Genomic DNA, 9649 nt, shown 5'->3' with positions numbered 1-9649 from the left:
AATGAGATTTGTAGACAAAGAAAGGAGATCTCTCGGTTGTTTAGGAAATTGGATTGTTTTTCGTTAGTTAGGGCCTCAAATCATTTTCAGGTTTTAGGGCCTAAAGGCGGGCTTTTGTTCAAATCTTTTATTCTCACTTAAAAAATACTTACCCTTTACCTATAAAATTCATAATATATATATATATATAATAATATTTAATCTAAATTTATTGAGACATTAGACGTGGTTAATTTAGATTTGTACGTGAAAGTAAGTGAAAGTAAATTGATATTAGTTTGGGTTGTGGGTTACCAATTTGTAAACATTTTAACTTGTTACTGCATAATTTTAAAATACGCCGATTCAACCGATCCGACCGCGAACCGGTTAAATGAACGATCCGATTTATATCTTAAAATACGGTTATCTTTTCAATCGGTCAAAATCCGGTCTGACCAGACGGTTCGACACGATCCGGTTTATAACTTAAAATACGGTTATCTTTTCAACCGGTCAAAATCCGGTCTTACTAGACGGTTCGACTAAAAATTCAAACCAAAATTTTCTAGTTTAAAAGGTTATTTTCTACCTGATGTTTTTCTTCGATGACTATAGCCACTCCAATTCGTTCCAAACTGTCGTACCATTTCAATCTGATTGGTTCCCAGAACGGCCTGTCACAGCTCGAGACAAATATAACTGGTGAGAGGAAAATATAAATAAAAGATGTAAAGAAAAATATTAAAGATTAAAAATATTAATAATAAATAATAATAATAATGTAAATTTACAGTAGAAAAGAAAGGAAATGTATTAATTTATGTGGTTAGTTATCATTTCTCATGTCAATCAAATTTATAATTAATGTGTATAACTTTTTTTAGTCCTTACATATAGTTTGTTTTTCAAAAAATTAAACCATTATGATTTAATACAATAAAAAAAATAGAAAACGTTGAAACTGGTATTTGTCTCTTATAATCTGGTTTTCAAAACATTGTCATTAGTCTAATAATTTTTTATATTTTAAATTTAATCATAAAATATATTAACATACAACATTTATATCAATATAACTTTAATATTTTAACTAACTAAATTAATAATATTTTAAATTTGTTTATATAATTTTATATTTTATATATATATATATATATATAATTATGAATTTTTGAGAATAATTTTTTTGATTTTTAATATAAATTAAATAATTTATTTTTAATTGTTAGTCTTACATTTATATATTCGTACATAAAATTATAAAAATAATTTCACAATTTTAAGTGAGGATAATAGTTAAATGTTAATAATTCATAATTAAAACAATTGCAAATTTTGATATGAAAGGGTGTAAAATGGGCATTCTTTCTAACCTTATTAAAAAAAATGGACTTATATAACAGAATTTTACATGTATAAGAATTTGATAAATTATTGGAATTTTCACTTTTCAAAATGAATAATAAAATAGTAAAAATATATATATTATATATTATATATTAAAAGAAAAATGAGAATTTTCAAGCTAATTAGTAGCAGGCAGCCTATGGTATGACAACCATAGCAATCTCTTAGTGTTCCTAAATTTTTTTGTTTTTAAAATATCTTAGCAAAATTTGAATCTAAGACCTTTTAGAGAGTATTATACAATTTAACCAATTAAATTAAATTAATTAAGTTTAATATAATACAAACTATTAATTTATACATTATAATATAAAAAAGAACAAGTTAAATAAAAAATAAGAACAAATATTTTATTTCTCGTATAGGCCCAAACCTCGGCATCCCTGATTAGTAGTATAAATAATTTTAACAGAGAATTACCGACCAACCATATCCATACCCATACGCATATATATATTGGGTAGGTAATACATGTCAATTAAGGGGAATTGAGGAATTTTTTGATGCAAAGTCAACTATCATATATATTATTTTGTGGGGATGTGTGTAAAGATGAGAATATTCATGAAGCTACTAGTTAATGGTTAAATGTTAATGAATGGGATCTAAATGCTTAGTTAGTTAGGAGGCTCTGTCACGCTTTACTTAATTGGGATTGATAAATAATTATAATTAGCTAGACATATGCTTATTGAATTATTCAAATTCAAGATTGCTCAATGATACAATTCATTTGTCATAAGCTTGTTAATTTGTCTACCACAATCATTATTATTGGGGTCATATTGTCCAATACACAAATTGTATCAAACATAACCGTGATAATGCTCTATATATACATATAAACCTAGACATTAATTTTGGAAATAGGAAAGAATGAGATCTTATAGCATACATGAAAATATGAAATGTCTATTTTGGCTAGTTTTAACAAGTCATTGATGTTTGCCCATTACATGAATGAACAAAGTCAATCCATCTATATTTTCTAATGTATAATAATTAAAATAGAAAGAGGCAATTGTAGACACATATTGAAAAGATTGGTTAAAAACTTTGACAAGTATATACTATTACTAAATTCTACTTCAGCAATTTAGCTGTCCAATGACTGTGAGAGAAGAAAGTATTGATAAAATTTCTACCGTCCATTAACTTAATCTAGAAAAAATAGCGCTTTCAAAATAACAATATAACTTACGTTTTCAACTACTCTTATTTTTTTTTTGTTCACATAGAAGTTAAAATTAAATAACTAATGAGAATAAACTAATTTGATAAGTACTGGTTAAAAATAATTTAATGTCTTTATCTCGTTCTTTCTACAATGTGTAATGAAAATCTCGCCATAAATATTTAGAATCGAACCATCATAACTAGCCTTGAAGAATATTTCTTTTGTTAGAAGATGTAGCCAAATTTGGTATTTAGTCGTTTTCATTTCAACTTGTAAATTTTATAAATAAAAAAAATACAAGTCACATCACTATATATATTAGTTTAATTAGGAGACCAACTTTGCTAAATTCTATCTATTGGAGTGTGGATTAAGCATCATGAGCATTGACATTAGACAACAATATAAGTAATTCAACAAAAGTCATCTTGTATATATTTATACATTAATGTGGCATAGTTATATTGATTTGATCAAATTTTAAACAATAATAATAAATAAAATAAAAAATATGATAACATCAAGCCCAATAATGTGGTCAATTTTTGTACAAAGTAACACAATTATTTATATATATATATATATAAAATAAAAAGCTTAGGCAAATTAATTAATGGGCCTTGTTTGATTAAGTTTTTATGTTTTTTAGATGATTTTTATCTAAAATTGAATCATCACTTCATTCATAAGAGAGAAAGGTAAAAGTATTTTCGTCAATAAACACCCAAAAAAAAAAAATCTTTTTAATTCATTATCAAACAGAGTTTTTTTAATCTTAATAAAACCCAAAAATCGAAATATCAAACAAGCTCTTGGAAGGAAGCTTAAGATGTTGGACTTGGACCAATTAAGCAAGAAAAGGCAACGGCTAACTAGTTGCCTAAATAGTATTTAAAATGAATAATTAGCTGGCAGATTCTCATCTCTTTCCTATACTATAAATTAAACAAAAACCAGGTATAACCCATTAACAGATCGATCATCAGTTAACTTGCTTCTGAAGAGAGGTAATTAATTAATCAACTAATTAGAAGATGGAAACTTGGAGATGTCTGCTATTCGTGAGCTTAATAATGGGAATTATGAGTGTAAATGGGCAACTAAGTGACAACTTTTACAGAACAACATGCCCCAACGTCAATTCCATAGTTAAGCAAGCGGTTTCCAACAAGTTCACTCAAACCTTCACCACCATTCCTGCCACTCTTCGTCTCTTCTTCCACGATTGCTTCGTCGAGGTTCATAATTACACAAAACCCATCAATCAAAATCGAATTTTTTTGTCATATCATGATTCATGATTACCATCCTCATAATTCATACATATTATTATTACAGGGTTGTGATGCGTCGGTGATGATAGCATCTCCAAACGGAGATGCAGAGAAGGACGCCGATGATAATTTGTCTCTAGCTGGAGATGGGTTTGATACAGTCGTTCAAGCCAAAAGGGCCGTCGAAGCTCAATGCCCTGGAGTTGTTTCCTGCGCTGATATTTTAGCTCTTGCAGCTAGAGACGTTGTTGTTCTGGCCGGAGGACCTTCTTTCACTGTAGAATTGGGTCGCCGAGATGGGTTAATCTCTCAGGCATCTAGAGTTCATGGAAATCTTCCTGGACCTGACGATAAACTTAACACACTCAATTCCATGTTTTCCAAACACGGCCTTAACCAGATCGATATGATTGCTTTGTCGGGTGCCCATACCTTGGGATTCTCTCATTGCGACCGATTTGCAAACCGAATCTACAACTTCTCGGCGGGAAATCCGGTTGATCCGTCTCTTGACCCGACATACGCTCAGCAGCTTATGCAAGCTTGTCCAAGAGACGTGGACCCGAGGATAGCAATCGATATGGACCCGGTTACTCCAAGAACGTTTGACAATGTTTATTACCAGAATCTTGAAGCCGGAAAAGGATTGTTCACTTCCGATCAGGTGCTTTTCACTGATAGGAAATCTCAATCTACGGTTAATGATTTTGCTAGGAGTGATGGAGTCTTTAATGCCGCGTTTGGAACAGCTATGATCAAGCTTGGTAGAGTTGGAATCAAGACTGGTAATAATGGACAGATCAGGAGAGACTGTTCTGCCTTCAATTAGTAATTTATTTTTTTATTGGGTGGGGTGGGTAAATAAATGAAAGGAACCGATGACCTTAAACTTGTCAAGGATGAGGGTCCCTTAATAATAAAAGTAATATGTTTGTATTTGAAAGTATTACAGAATGATATTTGATATATGTGATTAATAACTGCATTCATTTGTAATGATTTGTTATTTATTAAGTTTCTGAACATCTTGTTTTGTGTTGTAAGTTTTGTACCCAATTTTATCATTTATCAACCCATAAACTTTATATGCCCCAATATAATAATAATAGTGAAGAAAAAGCTTATTCCCTAAGTCTATTATGGAGAGAAATCAAAAGCAATAAAGACATATCTAGTGGAGGAGGAGATCAGTTTATTATTTTTCATGCATCACCAACTGTATTTTCCACCTTCTTTATACTCCATTAATACTTATTCTTTTCTTTTTAAAAGGTGAGTAAATAATTGTAGTCTTTCCTTAAAAAAAACAGAGTAGCCAATATATAGTAGTCTGTTTCTTCACCTCTCTCTGTTGTGTGATCTCCTTAGTTGATGAAAAAAACAAATGGCGGATTGGGGTCCGGTGTTGATAGGAGTAGTCCTGTTCCTATTTTTGTCGCCGGGTTTGTTGTTTGAGATACCAGGCAACAATAGGCCGCTTGAATTCGGAAGCATGAAGACCAATGGAAAGGCCATAGCTTTCCATACTATCCTCTTTTTCGCCATCTACTCCATCCTCACCCTTGCTCTTCATGTCCACATCTACACTGGCTGATCGATTGTAAGTAGTTGTTTTCAATTGATCATGTTTGTGACATGATTGGAACAATTTGATCTTGATGAAAAGAAAAGGTTAATTTCCAGACTTTATTTAATCTTGTATGATTGCTAGTACTAGAGTTATGTATGAATGGTTCACTTGTAGAAGTATTTGGAGTGTGTTCTCTTCATTCTGTAGAAACCCTAGCAAGTATTTTATAAATGTATAGTATGACTATTCCTGCTGCATGATTGCAGTTTGAATTTTAGCTTTGTTCAAGAATTAAACTCGAGGAAAAATGTGGGTTTTTTTTGTTGGTAGGTTGAGTGATTCTAACATGAAGTTGACATGTACAGTAATTCAGATCAAAATCTAATTTCTTTTTTTTTAATTGATCTGAACTCGACCATGTTTCTATATTTCAGATATGACGTAACATAACATAACGCAAAACAAATAATGATACTAAATCACAAATCATCATCCAACAAAAAAAACTTGAAAAAGAAAATAAGTGAGTAGGAAAAATATAAACAAATTGATCGCGTCTACTTGACTCATTTCAAGTTGATATGTATGATTTTAACCTCAACGGGGTCGACGAATCCAAAAATGCATTATCATAACCTTATTTTTGTTTTGATTGTGTCCTGTTTTTGTGTGGGGGTAAGATATTAGAAGCCCTAAATAACATTAATCAGATTAACATTTTGCTTTATTTGAGCTTCGATATTTTGACATGATCTCTTATCTATGTTGGATTACCGACTACATTACTAAGAGCCTCTTAGTTGGGCGGCCATAGCTTGATCGTGTTTAAGGTATAAAATAAAAATCATTAGATCTCATGATGTCTGTCTGTCTGTCTCTTATTATAAAAAAGGATAATGAATTTGTTACTACACTCTCACACAACACACACTACAGTCAACTGTGTGTGAGTGAGACCGACCGACCGACCGACCAGTTTTAAATTTAATCACATGTAAGAACGCATACGAGGCCTGACCAATGACTGAGCCCCATCGACAAATATACTTGTTCCAGTCATGTACCTCGAACCATCACTGATCAAGTAAATAACAGTGGACGCAACATCATCCTTCACATCCAGCCATCTCTTCAATGGATTCACCTCAGCAGTTAACTTTTCTGCTCTTTCTCTACCTTCTGATTTTGGATACTCATCTTCTATGTGCAAACCGCGAGCAATCGCATTCACCCTTATCTGGTGCTTCCCCATCTCCATCGCACATGACTACAAATCAATTAACCACCCACCAGTCACCATCGATGATGATGATGAACACATAAATCATAATTAAAACCTATCTACTTACCCTGGTCAGTTGTTGTACCCCAGCCAGACATGCCCCATATGCAGCAGAACCTGGATACAAGCCTCTCTCTGCACCCAGTATAGTAGTCAAGAACACAATCGACCCACCTTTCTTTCCTTCCTTCATCCTTTTTCCAACACCCTTCATTAGATACCAAGCCGCCATGAAATTGATCTTTACAATCTTTCTGAACTCCCCTTCATTCAGATTAAGGGGATCTTGCATTTTCCCTGTTCATAATTCCAATCAGGCTATCTACTATCTACTAGATTTGATCTGGGTTCAGAAATTAAAACAAAATTATTACCTTCATATGAATAGCTATGAACCAATGAATCCAGATTCCCTAGCAATTTCCAAGCTTTTTCCACAGCTGCATCGAACACGGTTTCTTTCTCATCTTCCATATCTAATCCAACAACTTCAATCATCGATTCTCCATTCAACATGCCGGATATCTTCGCCGCTGCTTTTCTCAGCGTACCCTCGTCGCCCATTAAAACCAGCCTAATTTTAAGAACAGAAATTGAATTAACTGTAAATTAAATCTAGAGAAACGGATGATGAACAAGAGTAGTAAACCTGCATCCTCTTTTGGCTAGATGATGAGCGATATTCACAGAAATTTCATCGCCGTTGGAGGTCAGTAGAACGTTTTTTGTATATTTCTCCATTGTTGATGATCCTAAAGCAACCTTTGAGGAAGGGAACTGGGAAGAAGGGGTTTTATAAGCGGACGGACGACCCGACACCATTAGTCTTATTTTTTAACTAAAAACACCTAATCTTTTTTATGATTGCGAAAATAGTTTTTTTTTCATAATTCAAATTTTTGTTTGGTAAAAAGTATATTTTGTATATCTACATATATTAAAACATAACCTTTTTCTCTATTTTCTATTTTAAAATGTTTTTTTAATTCAATTACATTAAATATGAAATAAAAAAAGTAAATTTATTTTCACTTTTAATTTGATAATTTTAAAATGAATTATGATAGCATATCAATTTCTAAAATGACAAAGTATGAACCATTTAGATTTACATTATTATTTAATATATTTATTTCCTTTTACTAAAAAAAATTCAATACAAAAGAGTTCCAGTCCTTTCTAGAATTGAGATTATTTAAATAATTTAAGTTATTTAAATAATTTAAGTTATTTAAAAAATAATAATAGAGTAATTTTGAAAAATAAAATAATAGAAGACTTAAAATATTAATATATAATAATAAAATAAAATAAAATAAAAGATATTTTAATATTTGTGATATAATGAATGTTTTTTTAATTTGAATTAACCTAATATATTGAAATTTGAGATGTCCGATTATAATCCATTTTAAAGTTATATTATTAATTTTTTAATGCTGTGAAATGGCATTAGAGTTCATATGGCAAATAAAATTATAAATAAATTATTATCTCAATTTTTTTTTGTTAGAGTTAAATTTTTATTTAGAAAAAAATAGTTATATTTAAATTTTAAACTATATCATAAATTAATTTATTGGGTGTGATTTAAAATATTTTTTGACTTATTGTTAAATATAATTTTATAATTTTTAAAATTCAAATAAAAAAAAATAAAGGGATTAAATAGGCTCGTTAAATTATATAAGAGGTTAAAACAAAATGTATTATTACAATAATGGATAGTGATAGTCTGATAGACTTAAACATTATGTTGACTATAAAGTAAAATCAACTAACAAACTATCCATTATGTTGGTTCACATGTATTGCCTAACTACAGAAGTTGTTTGATTTGGGTTATTTGATTTTCTTTTTCTATATTCTTTCCTTCGTCATTTTTAATCAATTGGATTTTATTAAATAAAAAAATCCAATTATTAAATTATTTATTATTAATATTTAATTCTTATATATAAAAAAATATTTTAATAATTTAGAGCCAAATAATTCATCATAAAATAATCGAGATATGGTTCAATCGACTCAACTCAATCCAACCGAGTTTGCAGTTATATTCAAACATTCCAACAAACAACAATTGACTCGAACATCAATTACTCAATATCAATAATGTTTCAAAGTAAGCTTCAAATCGTAATCACTAAGTTGCAATACAAAAATAAATGATATATCGTCTTCACCTTTTCGCAACACATTATGCAACGATTAAACATAATAGACAAAATTTTCATGCATCTATCATCTATTAAGATTCTCGATACATGACATTCTATAAAAAAAATAAAAATTGTAAGAAATTAATTATGACTCGCAACTTTTCATTAGAGTTATACGACGTAATCTCCACAAATAATATGTAACATCAATATCTTTAAAACAATTAATATCTTGCCTAAAAAAATATCACTCTAAAAAAACATTACGCCCACCAAGCAACATGATTTCATGTAAGGTCTTTGTCATTAAATATTGTCCATTTGCAAAAATGAGCTAGATAACCATTCAATCTAATATCAATAATTAAATATTATCATATAGATAAATTTGTTTTCTTTATTATTTTCTTTTATATTAAAGAAGAATTAGTATGACACCTCATAGTTATGGCCCCCGCTTAAACTCAAAGTACTTCTAGATAGAATTGAACCCGTGACTTTTTGGTCTCTTAAACCGACTCTTATCACTAATTTTTTTTAATGAAGGAGAACTAGCATAATACCCCATCGTCATGACCCCGTATAAAGAAAAATAGTAATAAATTTATTTTCTTTATATAAAATATAGAAGGACTAGTTTATTCGAAAAAAATTCACAATTTAACTTATTATAATATAATTTGTTTATAAAAAAAAAAGTAACATAACGTAACACAAATATCGAAAAAGATTAAACTGTACCTAATACGATTGGTAAATGAGATTAATAATACTATATAAATTGGAGCGAATTTA

At 29.8% G+C, this 9649-nt stretch overlaps 3 protein-coding genes across 3 annotated transcripts; 2 read left to right on the top strand and 1 right to left on the bottom strand.

Annotated features, from left to right (window-relative positions):
• Window positions 1–3585: 3585 nt before the first annotated feature.
• Window positions 3586–4702, top strand: LOC124915167 (peroxidase 55-like). Its single transcript, XM_047455831.1, has 2 exons — window positions 3586–3804; window positions 3905–4702. The coding sequence occupies exons 1-2, from the start codon at window positions 3601–3603 to the stop codon at window positions 4667–4669; spliced, it is 969 nt and encodes a 322-aa protein (XP_047311787.1). The 5' UTR covers window positions 3586–3600; the 3' UTR covers window positions 4670–4702.
• A 484-nt stretch (window positions 4703–5186) lies between these two features.
• Window positions 5187–5552, top strand: LOC124916526. Its single transcript, XM_047457256.1, has one exon. The coding sequence runs from the start codon at window positions 5225–5227 to the stop codon at window positions 5432–5434; it is 210 nt and encodes a 69-aa protein (XP_047313212.1). The 5' UTR covers window positions 5187–5224; the 3' UTR covers window positions 5435–5552.
• A 646-nt stretch (window positions 5553–6198) lies between these two features.
• On the bottom strand, window positions 6199–7490 carry LOC124914802 (3-oxoacyl-[acyl-carrier-protein] reductase FabG). The gene is made up of 4 exons (XM_047455411.1): window positions 7342–7490; window positions 7067–7266; window positions 6760–6989; window positions 6199–6677 (listed from the first exon to the last, which is right to left on the bottom strand). Exons 1-4 carry the CDS (start codon window positions 7431–7433, stop codon window positions 6399–6401), a joined length of 801 nt encoding a protein of 266 aa, XP_047311367.1. The 5' UTR covers window positions 7434–7490; the 3' UTR covers window positions 6199–6398.
• Between the last annotated feature and the right edge of the window lie 2159 nt (window positions 7491–9649).

Source organism: Impatiens glandulifera, chromosome 9, assembly GCF_907164915.1.
Source record: "Impatiens glandulifera chromosome 9, dImpGla2.1, whole genome shotgun sequence".
NCBI lineage: Eukaryota > Viridiplantae > Streptophyta > Magnoliopsida > Ericales > Balsaminaceae > Impatiens > Impatiens glandulifera.
Note: the sequence above shows the minus strand (reverse complement) of the source record. Positions and strands in the feature narration are given on the sequence as shown.